The sequence below is a fragment of the Arvicanthis niloticus genome, chromosome 1 (assembly GCF_011762505.2).
Source record: "Arvicanthis niloticus isolate mArvNil1 chromosome 1, mArvNil1.pat.X, whole genome shotgun sequence".
NCBI lineage: Eukaryota > Metazoa > Chordata > Mammalia > Rodentia > Muridae > Arvicanthis > Arvicanthis niloticus.
This window is the reverse complement of record NC_047658.1, coordinates 151,920,047-151,932,836: the sequence shown is the minus strand read 5'-3', so window position 1 is coordinate 151,932,836 and position 12,790 is coordinate 151,920,047. Positions and strand designations below refer to the sequence as shown.

At 45.8% G+C, this 12,790-nt stretch overlaps 1 protein-coding gene across 22 annotated transcripts in view; it reads right to left on the bottom strand.

The window, feature by feature from the left end:
• Positions 1–2,755: 2,755 nt before the first annotated feature.
• Btrc (beta-transducin repeat containing E3 ubiquitin protein ligase) overlaps positions 2,756–12,790 on the bottom strand; it is a 170,485-nt gene continuing 160,450 nt past the window's right edge. For 9 of the 22 annotated variants that reach the window (XM_034497315.2, XM_034497285.1, XM_034497323.2 and 6 more), the window contains 2 exons: positions 4,786–4,978; positions 2,756–3,086 (listed from right to left, as the gene is read on the bottom strand). In XM_034497315.2, coding sequence (XP_034353206.1) covers positions 4,817–4,978 — 162 coding nt within the window. In that variant the 3' untranslated portion in view covers positions 2,756–3,086; positions 4,786–4,816. Of the gene's footprint in view, positions 3,087–4,785; positions 4,979–11,825; positions 12,218–12,790 lie in introns of those variants that run through there. The other 13 variants (XM_076922584.1, XM_076922634.1, XM_076922690.1 and 10 more) reach the window with 3 other exon arrangements.

The window sequence follows — 12,790 nt, the reverse complement described above, 5'->3', positions numbered from 1 at the left end:
CCTCAATGTCATTTTCAGTTCCAAAACAAGCTACCGAGAGCCGGACTTTATTACTTGTCAACTGAGTTCCAAATAGTTTCTGTCTCTAAAGTTAGGACAAATCAGAAAAAATTTAGCCAAGGGCTCTCTATCCATAGTTCACACCCACTTTCTAACTGCACTTCAAAAGGAAAGGATGGTCCTAGCAGCAGCAGCAATAGCACGCACGCACGCACACACACACACACGCGCACACACTCAACCATACTCACAACCACATGAGCAGCAAGGCTGAGTTGGCCTTGTCCAGACACTGTCAGTGTGACAGAGGCCACTCTGCAGCAGGCACCCTGTGCACTTACTCATCTGCCTAAGGATCTCAGCCTGTCAGGAGAAAAGGTCTTTTGGCCTTTACATTGGAAAGCAGATTTTAGTAAAAAATAGACTGACCCTGGGGTGCTCATCTCGGAGCCACAGGACACTTGCAGTTTCTTGTCTACTATTCCTTTAAATGTGTTGAGATGTTCTTTGTTTCTCTTTTCTTTTTAAAAAGGTCAAACTTTACATTCATTCTAGCCCAGTTGGGGATCAGTGATAAACAATTCCCGCTGAAATCATGCAGAGATGGTAAGTGGGGTTCACCTTCTCTGGAAATGAACTTTTCCTTACCTGATTGTTTCTTCTACAATGAACTGGTAAATGACCCCCAGAGTTGAGAGATGTGAGCGATTCAGGTTTCTCAGACCACTTAACTTTGTTCCCATTTCCATCAGCAGCAGAGGACAATGTGGAAAAAAAGCTGAACCAAGCTATGGGCTTGTGTGCAGGGTCCACCCTGAGCCTGGTGCAACGGGCGGCCACACGTCCCAGCTGGCTTCACAGCAGTACACCTTCAGCTGAACTGAGGAGAGCACAGTCCTGGCACCAACGAGTCTGCAGTAATGCCCACATCTCCCCCTAATCCTGGGCATCCAGCCCAGGGCCTCCACACGCTAAGTGGATGTCCTCCTGCTCCTACTTCTTAAAGCAGCACGTAACTGAAGGGCTAGTAGACATGGCCATTAGACCATTTCTTGAAGCAGCTTAAGTGTCTTCATATCTGACTTGTTTCTCAGCAAAGTCCTTCACCATTAATAGTCAACATAACAGACAAGGAACTCGGCATGGCTAACCAGACAACTCTGCAACACGTGGTTGGTTGGGAAAGGAGAAATGCCTATGGAGAAATATTTCTTGAGATTGCAGCTAACACAGGGAAGGCAATCCGTACACATGTGACCTGACTCAGCACGTAATGGCATTCACTAGGGGGACAAATTGGGCAAGGGGTAACTTGCAAACCAGAGAATGAAGATGCTCTCTTCTCCCTCTCCTGCTCAAGTGAAGGTAGGCCAGTTGTGGGCCCCACTTCCTGCTCAGGTGATGGTCTCTCTGACCACTTGTGATGGGCCCTCACTTCTACTTTAAGCAGCTTGTTCAGTTGGTTTTCTTCAACTCAGACGCAGTTAGGAACAGCAATGGCAGCCTGACTGCTTGGCTTCCAAGTGAAACTGAGGCTGCACTGTGGCCTAAGTCACCCCTTGGTAGGCCCATGCATGCTGTTGGTTCTCAGTTCAAGTACTCCCAGGTTTGGCCATGAGCTTCTGCATCTGGAGCCTACTGGCAGAGGCTCAGTGCAGCCGTGCACATGGCCAGCTTAGCTCTGCCCTTATTGGACGTGCAGACGCTATGTCTTCACTGACTGCCAGTTTACTGGCTGGGGAAAGTGAACAGCAAATAAGGCTGGGAGAAGGAAAGAAAGAGAAGGCAGCTTTTGCGTATCAGTAAACCCTGTGTGCCAAGCTCCACCCTGATCCCCTCTGGCAGCCTAGCCTTTCTGCAAGCTTGGGAGAAGCAGAAGGACAGACCCGCGTGCAAGGCTGAGCCGCTCCGACTGCCTGGTATTTACCGCCTAACCCGAGAGTCCATTTCCCTCCCAGCCCTCTCTTAAGCTACTGCGCTCGTGGTGGGCAGTTACAGGTGCCTGGTGCTTTTCGCTCGGTCGAGGGAACAAATGTGAACCACAGAGCAGAGTGCAGCAATGCCTGGTGCTGGCTATGCCAAGCCCTTCTGCAGGCCTAGGCTTGCCAGTGATTTAAGATGGAGCACAGTGCTTTGTAGTCCACATCTAATTGCTAATGAGGGGAGATGCAGTCAGCAGTTCCTCTCCACCCTACATGGAACCAAGGAGACTGCTGAGTCCGGAGCACACACAAGCACTGATGGCGCCCAGGACATTCCTGCCCCTCCCCTGGGCACAGGGAAGGAGAAAGCTGCAAATGTGACCAGTGTCATGGTCACAAATCCACTACTGCCCCAGGTTGGTCACTTGCAGCAAAAGCCTGGGCTGGAAATAAGGATGCCCTCAACTCTTCCAAGTGTCACATTGTCTAGGTGATCCATCCGCCTCATGCTAGCTGAGGACTCTCTTCACACACCTTCTCAGGCTGAAGATGGAGTAGGGAGGAGGGAAGAGGGACAGATACCCAGACAATGGAGGGAGGCAGCAGGTGCAGATCTTCCAGTGTGTGTGCTCCTCTCTCTCTCCCCTCCAAGATGTGTAGGCAGCTGTCTCCTCCCACGCAGTGGCCTGGACTGCTCTGGCCAGATGTTGGTCACTCCTGCAGTTAACAGGAGGAGGCCAGGCAGTCTCTGCCTGGAAGCTGTAGCCCCTGTCCCCTAGAAGTGGGCCAGATAGGGAAACTAGTTCTTCTGCTTAATGGCAAAGCAAGAGAGATTCTGGCAAAACACTAAATATATTTATAAGTCATCTTTGTCTGGAACCCAATGGGAGAGAAACAGGTGCAGAGGGGAAGGGAAAAGGAAAGGGGAGGGAGGCTTGAAAGTTCCAATCATTCACACAAGATAAAGACATCTTCTGATAGCAGCACTGAAGCAGCCGGTGTGCCGACCAGACCGTCCTGGCTGGCTGCTGACCGACTGTGTCCCAACAGGAGTCTCAAAGCCCTGCTCCTCGCTGATCCATCCGGGAATCCGGGTAGGAGTTTGATTGTTGTTGTTCATCCTGGTCTTGGCAGGTATGTTAAATACTGCAACAATAACGAGTCCTGTGTGAAAACACAGCCAACAGTCATTAGCCCCTTTCCTTGTACTTTTTACTTGCTTTAAGAAAAAAAAGAATGTTTATGTGGTTGTCAATGAGAAAGGCTTGGAATTCTGTGCAGAGGAACTGTGATGAGGAGTGACCAATGGCTGAGGCAATGCCATGCTTTTCCCTGATCTGTGGAACAGTGGAGCATGCAGGTTGTGGCACAGTGGTGTACCTATAAGAAGTGGGTATTGGAGGGAAGCTGGCTGGGGCTCAACCTGAGGAACCATGTATGGGGACACTGACAGTGCTCCTGGTCCCTTTGAGAGTGCAGGCTAGAAATGTAGCGTGGAAATAGAAGCTTTGAGTCATCTATGTAGAAGGGAGAGCCAGTGTCATGGAAACAGAGAAGACAGCCTTAAGAAGAGAGCATAGATGAATCAAATGAGACCAAGCCAGGCTCTCGGGGCATGTGCGTTTCAGCTGCGAGAGGAAGGAACAGATGTAAACAAAATTAGGAAGAATAGTAAGTGAGGGTTGGGGGTACATTTCTGTGGTTGAATAGGAGTTTAGCATGAGCCGGGCCAGGTACTCAATACCCAAGGGCCCTCCACCCCAACAGCAAATGCTCTTACATTGGAAAAAACCAAACATTGGCAAAAAGAGCAGACATGTACATGGTGGTTACAGGAGCATGAGCCATGATTACCTTTACAAAGGGCTTCTGACAAGTGATGGACTGAGAACTTTACAAACATTATCTTCATGCAGACCTGTGAATAGGTCCTGGACTCATTTCCCTCATCGAGATGACAGCCTATGAATTTACAAGCCCACAGGCACACAGCCAGCATGACTTAGCTGAGGAATGATGAACAACTGTGTCCTCTATGATATCAGAGAAACTGAGGGTGCCCCCAGAGGCAGATCACTCCCTCAGGAAGACTGACAGGTACAGGAATGGAGTGAAAGGCACATCTGTGGTAACCACCAAGGCAAGCATGGGAAAAAGCAAGTGATGTGGAGGCAATGCTCTCTACAGGCTGGTGCTAAGTTCCTAATGCCAATAACCTAACAATAACCGGTGACAGCAGCGCACGCCAACTGCAAATACTCATACAGAATACGTGGGTACTTTAGGTTTTGCCCTGCCATTGAGAGGTGATAGAGATGTGGGAAGGATACCAGCTTCATGTTAGCTGCTGGGCCTGAACAAACAAACCAGGTATTCTCCTGAAGAAGGAGCAGACAGAGCAGAGACAAGGAAGCTACCTTCTGTTCCCAGTGAGACCGACAAGGCAGAGCTGTGTGACATCAGTGGCACAATGCATGTAGAGCTGTTTCCAGTCATACATTTTGAGTTAGACTGGACAGGGCTCCCCTGTAGGTACTTGATCTAAGAACTATAAATGACAGGCTTGGGCTCACTAGTTTTCAAACTGGTTCAAATTTTTACTTTCATAAAAATTACACTGAAGGAACTATTACATTAGTGCTACATAAGAAGAATCCTCTAGAACTAGAGCTGGCTACCTTGGGGAAAGTAGTGCGCACTGGGGCGGCCCCTGCCTTATCTCATGCTGTCAACTCTGCTTTCCTGTTGTACAGGGATGGATGAGACCAAGGGTCTGAGAATGAGAACATTCCAGGAGTGAGCGGCACCCACAGCCAACACTCCATCCTCTAGCACAGTGCCCTGTGCACACTTCTTCTCATACCTGGGCAATTTTGAGGCCAGTGTCGGGTTATTTATCTGGAGATGTAGGTGTATGTCCGAGAAGGGGAGCGGGGCGGCTCAGCATGAGCAGCCGGGTCATTTAGGAAGTCCCAGATGAGAATCGTGTCATCATGTGAGCTACTGACAATCTGGAATTCATCAAACTGGAGTCGAAACACTCTTCCAGAATGCTCCTAAAGAGGCGGAGACAAAAGGGGAAGACTTTAAACTAACTCAGAATCAAATGCCTCTGTTTGAAGACGCCTATAGGGAGGCTCAGGTGCGCTCTTTCACTGCTTCAAGCACACAGGAAGCAGTTCACTCTCGTTAGGATGTAAAACTCAAATATTGGGCAACAACTGACCTCAGGAACACAGGAAACAACGCTTATTACCGAGGCAAAATGGCAGTGAGGATGCTGGCTGGCCACTGCCTACTGGGCTAGAGGACAGTGCTCCTTGGTATCTCCCTGCAAGTTCCTTTGATTGGCCACCAGAAGTCAAGAGGTGACCAGCAGTAAGAAGCGGCATGCTGACAAGCGTGTCTAACCAGCCTGGAGAGATGGCTCAGGAGCTAAGGACACTGGCTGGAGGCCCCAGACTTGTGATAGCACTCCCCAGCACCCACGTGATAGCTTACAGCCATCTGCAACTACACTTCCAGGGGGATTTGACCTCCTCTGGCCTCTGATTATTATTATCTAATATCTGGCCTCTGATGATATTATTATCTAATATCTGTATTGCACAGATATACATGCCTCTGATGATATTATTATCTAATATCTGTATTGCACAGATATACATGCCTCCTCTGGCCTCTGATTATTATTATCTAATTATCTGGCCTCTGATGATATTATTATCTAATATCTGTATTGCACAGATATACATGCAGGCAAAACATCCATGGACATAAAATAAAAACAAGTCTTAGGGGAAAAAAAACTTCCTTAGTTTGAAGAACCATTTATAGATTTTCATGATGCAAAAAGTCCTACAATGAACAATCTGAAGCTATCCATATAAATGGTCAATTACTTGCAAACTTCTTTTTGGTTGTTGTTGTTGGTTTTTTTTGCTTTTCTTGAGACAAGGTTTCTTTGTGTAACAGCCCTGGCTGTTCTGGAACTTGCTTTGTAGACTAGACTGGTCTCAAACTCAGAGATATGCCTGCATCTGCCTCCTGAGTGCCAGGATCAAAGACCTGCGCCACCATGCTTGTCAACTTGGAAAATTCTAATGGTTGGCTTTCATGAGGTCAGGGGCCTAGTTTAGCACATGAGGTTACGGAGTAAACACTGCCTAAATCTGGCGCAGACTTCGTCTAACTTCCTGGAAAGGACTTTCAACACTGCTGCAAATCTGTCTCTCCTGCACTTCAATGTTGTCACTGACTTTTACCCACCCTTGAATTCATATGAACACACACATGTAGTATATGTTTGTGCCTAGCTTACTTTTTAAAGATTTATTTATGTTATTATTTATGTATATGAGTACACTGTAGCTGTCACCAGATCCCATTACAGGTGGTTGTGAGCCACCATATGGTTGCTGGGAATTGAACTCAGGACCTCTGGAAGAGCGGTCAGTGTTCTAAACTGTTGAGCCGTCTCTCCAGCCCCATGCCTAGCATATTTTACTCAAACATTAGAATCAATCTATCTATCTATCTATCTATCTATCTATCTATCTATCTATCTATCTATCTATCTCTTTCTTTCTTTCTTTTTTTTGTTACTACAAGTAGAAACAGTTATTTTATCCCTTAGATTAGTGGCTAATATCCCATTGTATGAATATACTACAGATAGTTTATCCTCCTGTTGATAGATAGATGGCCTGTTTTTTTTTTTTTTTTTTTGGTTGCTGTTACAAACAAAGCTGCTTTCTTTCATTTGGGAGGCAGAGGAAGGCAGGTCTCTGTGAATTTGAGGCCAGTCTGGTTTACATAGTGAGCTCCAGGACAGACAACTCAAAAACACCGTCTTTCAAAACGACAAAGAACAAAACAAAACAAAACAAATAACAATAGAGCTGCCAGGACAGTATACACTTATGATTAGGAAACCTAATCATATGCCTAGGAAACCAAGGCAGAAGGATCACCAGTTCGAGGCCCCAGCCTGAACTACATTTCGAGATTCTGTCTGTATTCTATAAACATTTTAAACATTTATTATTTTATGTGTTTTGCTTACATGTTTATCTGCATACCACGTGTCTGCCCAGTGCTCACAGAGGCTAAAAAGGTGTCAGATCCCCTGGTGCTCCCTTGTCCCAACAATTATAGCTAGTTGTAAGTTGGTGCAAGAACAGCTATTGCTCAAAACTGCTGAACCCTTGTTCCAGCCTGCATGGCTCTGATGGAAATATGCACTCACTTCATGAGAAGCAGAACTGCGTGACCGCTGAAGAGGGGCATTCCTGGCCTTGTTAGATGCTTTGAAGAAGAGCTTTCAAAGCTGGGCCACTTGACAGAATTCAGATGCTTTCCCCATCAGTGATACAATCTTTTAAACCCTAGCTTAATCTTCACAGTGATATTTAATTGTTTAAATTTATGTTTTCTTTATGAAGTTCCCTTCTTGTCCTAGCTTGCTCAGTTTTACCATGGGTGGACACTGGATTTGACAAATGATTTTTTTTAAATTTATTTTATGTGTATGGGTGTTTTGTCTGTATCACGTGTTGCCTGGTGCCTGGAGAGGCCCGAAGAGAATGTTAAATCCTCTGGAAATAGAGTTACAGAGAGTTGTGAGCTGTCATGTGGTTGCTGGGAATTAAACCCAGGTCCTCTGGAAGAGTAGACAGTGCTCTTTAGCTCTTTGCCAAATGCTTTTACTGATGTGCTGCTACTGTAATCATGCGGCTAGCCTGGTGATAAGATGGGTGACATGAACTGAACACTGGGGACATAGCTTGAGTGTCCAGCACTTGCCTACTATGTAAAAGGCCTCAGCTTTAAGCCCCAGCACCACAGAATACACCAGTTTTCAAGTGCTCAACCAGTCTTCTATCCTGTACCTGTAAACCCCAATCTCAGCTGCAGTATAACTTTTCTTATACATTATTGGAATCAATTTGTTCATATTTTGTGGATTTGTTTTTAAATGTAAGACTTCTTCCAAGGCTACTAAGAACATTTTGTAGCACCTATAAAGCCTTGGCTTTAATCCCTAGCACCACAATTTTAAAAAGAGAGATTCTGAATCCATTTGGTAAGCATGTAACCTGTAACCCCAGCACTTGGATGATGAAGGCAGAGGGGTTAGGAATTAAAGGTCAGCCTCAGTTACACAGTAAGCTTGAGTTTAGGCTCTACACAAGTGAGGAACAATACGTTGGGAAGATGGCTAGTGGATTAAAACACTTGCAATGAAGCTCTAGTGACTTGACATCAATCTCTAGAACCCACATAAAGGTAGAGGGAGACAACTGACTTTACAAAGTTGGCCTCTCATCTCCACAGCATGGGTGCCTCCCCCAGTAACATTAAATTTAAAAAGGCATCACTATTGTACGATTCAAAACTTTGGTGAGACACTTGGGGGGTGTACAGGAGGCACAGGGATTCCACCCCCAGCCCTGAGAAAAAAGAGTCAAATACAATTTTTTTTTTTTAAAATTAGGTTTCACTGTGTAGCCTTGGCTGTCCATCAACTCACTCTGTAGACCAGGCTGTCCTCAAACTCAAGAGATCCGGCTGTCTCTGCCTCCCAAGTGTTGGAATTAAAGGCATGTACCCTGAGTTACTACCCAGTAAGTTGTGTTTTCTTAATACTAACATTTTGCTGGACATATATTTTTTTCTTTTGTTTTGAGACAGGGTCTCATAAATCACATACTGGCAGTGAGCTCAGAGCAATTCTCCTGCCTCAGCCTCTTGAATGCTGGGATTACAAGTGTGAGCCATCACCCCGGCTTTACTTACTTTCACTCTCTTCAAGCAGTTTCCTTGTTTTACCTCACTGAACCTGGACCTGAACCTAAGCTGATGGTCAGTATACGCCAACAATCTTCCCGCCTGTCCTAGAAAGTGCTGGGGTTGCAGGTATGTGAGGATACATACAGTTCTCTTCTTTTTTTCCTTCCATTTTAAGGTGAGACCATGTTTAGTTGTATAGTAAGGGGCACTTTTGTCACCCAGGCACGAGGATGGCCAAATGTTTATAGAGGCAGATGGGATGCAGCCTCTCATAGGGGCAGGAACGACCTCAGTAGTCTGCAAGGGAATCTGGAAGTGTGGTCTTTCAGAAGGATGTTGGGCAGCGGTGTTTTCTGTTGAGAAGGGTCCTTCTTGAAAGGGATAATTCTGGGTCTATTGAAGATGGGTGCTCTGGTCATGTAGCAGGGGTGAGTCTTACCTTGACGAGCTGCAACGGATCAGGCAATTACTGCCCTTTATTCCTGAAGAGTCTTGGGAAATAGTTATTGGAGGGCTATAAACAAATGATCTGGTTATGGAATAAAACAGTTTTTCTGGGAAGGTTGAGAGAAGAGAAAATAGAAGCAGGAGAAATGGAGGGGGCTGGTGAGGAAGTAGGCATAGACTTGTCAGGTAATTGTCAGGGTGATAGTGACTGGTCCCACTGCCAGATGCTGCACACAGTGAGCCTGCAGAAGCAGCAGGGAGCTACAGAGCATCAGAGGAAGGGAACAGGAGAAAACAGAGGACTGGAGTACAGGATTCTATCTGGCCCTGTGGAAGGGATGAGGTCCTTTTAGACAGCTTCTCCACAACATCAAAAAGGATTTTTCAAAGCTGTATTGGGAATACATGAGGCTGCTGTGGGGTGAGGATCACTGGGAGAGCTTGTGTGGGAACGCTCTGTTTGGGTACAGGGCATATTGGCTCCTAAAAAGCAAAGCAGATCAAAGCAAAGCAGAATGATTCGGTATTCGTTTTAGTGTTTTTGCCTTGAGAACCATATCTCATGTAATCTGTCCTGCCCTACGTCACCTTTTTATCTTAAAATTTAACTCTTAAAGCCCTACAAGGCATTCTTTGTGTGCGTGCAGGCTCTTGTACCATGGTGGGTATGTGGAGACAGAAGACTGCGTGTAAAATTTCGTTTCTTCTCCCACCATGTGGTGGAAGCTACCTCATGGGTCTTAGCATGCCTTTTCTTTAACCACCACCACCACCTCCACCACCACCTCCACCAGCACCACTAAGCACCAGCACCACCATCTCCACCATCACCATCACCACCACCACCAGCAGCAGCACCAAAGCAATTAATCTTCCTCTGGGTGCTACCGCCACCATAGCTTACAAATTGTCTATTTTTATTTTCATATTCAAAATCCCTTTAAATTTCTCTTGAGATTTCTCCTTGCCCTATGTCTTAGTTAAAAGAGCTAGGTGGCTTCTCTACATCTTTTGGGACTTTTCACTTACCTTCCTACTGGTCATTTCTCTACTTTAATTCCACTGTGGTGTGTTTAAGAACATATACTTCATGTTTCTAGCTTTAGGCATTTTCTTACATTTACTAATCTGTGTGTATATGTGTGCAAACATGCACATGTCATGGCATGAGTGGAGGTCAGTCCTCCTTCCACTGTGGGGTTCTTAGAGATCAAACTCAGGCCGTCAGGCTTGGCAGTGAGCACCGTCACCTGCTGAGCCATCTTGCTGGAGCATACCTCGTGTTTAACTTTGTCCCATGGGAGCCTGGGAAGGAAGACTCCTCTGTATGTAGAGGATCCAGCCAAGCCAGTGCTGCTGAGTTTAACAGGTCTCTCTGACTTTGCTGCCTGCTGGATCTGCCCATGACTGGGTTGATCTCTTCAACTCTATAGTGGCTCACTGATTTCCTTTATAGGTGTGTCCCCTCCTCATTTGGTATGTCCTGATGCAATCAGTAGGCATTGATGCACTAAGGACTGGCTTGCCTTTTGTCAATGATGATGCACCACACCCCTTTATCCTGATACTATTCCTAGCTGGTCGTCTGCTGTATGCAGTCAATGCAGCTGCTCTACACTCGTAATAGCATGGGCTATAACTTGTAAGATTTCATAATGAAGTTCCATACACTGAGTAGCTTAAATGGAGATGCATTTCCCACTGTCTGGAGGCTAAAGAACAAGACTGAAGTGCTGGCAGAACTGTCCCAATTCTCAGGCCCCTTCCCCAGCTTGTGCTGTAGATGGACAACTCCTCCACCTTCACAAGCATTTTATCTGTGTGTGCCTGATCTTGTCTTTTAGGGAAACCAGTCACATGGGACTAATACCTATTCTCAATTAATTCAACTGATCCTAATCACCCTTTTAAAAGGCTCAGTCTTCAAATATAATCATATTCTAAAATATTGGAGATGTAAAGTTCAACACAGGAATTTCCAGAAGACAGATTTCAGCCTCTTTTTTCCTGGGTGGTGGTGGTGTTAGTGAACCAGCCTAGAGCCGTGTGCATGCTAGTATGCTCTTCCAATCCCAGCTGTTAGACTTCTGAGGTAGGGTCCTGCTATGCAGCCCAGGCTGGCCTCTAAACTCATGGTCCTCCTGTCTTAGACTACCAACTGCTCAGATTACAGGCATATAACACCTTATCAACTTTAACTTAGTTATAAATGTCTTTACATCTACAATAGATTTGTTCATCCATTTATTTCTGCGATGTGTTTCTGTGTGTGTATGGCATATGTGTGCAGGTGCCTGTGGAGGCCCGAAGGATCATCAAACGCCCTGGAAGTGGAGTTACAGGTAGTTTTGAGGTACTGGAAGTGATGTTAGAAATTGAAAAACTGAATACAGGGCCTCTGGAAGAGCAACAAATGCTCTTAATTGTTAAGCCATCTTTCCAGCGCCCCCATGCCTCTTTTGAGACTAGGTCTCATGTAGCCAAGGCTGGTCTTGAACTTCATGTGTAAATGACGATAATGATTTTGAAATTCTCCTCTTCTTGCCTCTTTCTTCTGAGTGACAGGAGCTATGCCCTGATTATATGGTGCTACAGAATGGTGAATCCAGTGGTTTGTACATATGAGGCAATCACTTTGCCAACTGAGCTGTGTCTATAGCTCTTGAAGTAGGCTCTTACAGATAACACACAGCTAGTCTAGTCTTGTTTTTGACCCACTAATAGTTTCTCTTAATCTCAAGTAGAGAAAACCACACTGAGCTATAACCAAATTGTTAAAAATCCCTGACAAGAACAAAATCTTAAAGCAGCCACAGGAAAAGAACCCACTGTGCAGAGCAAAAGGATAATGGCACCTTATCTAAGCAGAGACCACACAGGAGCAAACGGAAGGCAGCTGTCAACTTCTTTACCAGCAAAAACACCCTGCAGAAGCGAGGTGAGCCAGACTTCTCCAGGCAACACTGGGCAGTACTTGTCACCAGTGTGCCTGCACAGGAAGTGTTAAGGGAGTGCTTCCAGCAGAGGACAATGACATTCCACGGTGAGAACTCTGTCTAGACAGATGAACGAATGGAGAGCAATGAAAAGATAAACCAACTGGTAAAAGTAATTTGCTCAGAAATAAACTCAGGTTGTGGTGGTCTGAGTGAGAACGGTCCCCGCAGGCTCACGGATTTGAATCTGTGGTCACCAGGGAGTGGAACTGTTTAATAGATTTATAAGGATTAGGAGGTGTGGCCTTAGTGGAAGAAGTGTGTCATTGGCTTTGAGGTTTCAAAAGCTCATGCCAGACATAGTCTCCCTCTCTCTACCTTCCTTCCAATCAGGAAGCACAGCTCTCAACCTCTCCAGCACCATGTCTGCCATCCCTGCCACCATGATAATGGACTCAGCCTCTGACACTGTAAACAGGCTGGGATTAAATCCTTTCTTTTTTAAGAGTTGCTGTGGTCATGGTGCCTAAGACACAGGTGACGGATCCATGAAAGACTGTGTGCTGCTGCACATACATGGTAACTTCGCATGGTAAAGCACTTTGGAAGACAGGCCATTTCTAGAAATCCTGAATATAAGCTTTGTATGGTCCAGCCATTTACTACTCCTCTGACTTCAGGCTCTGACTGGTG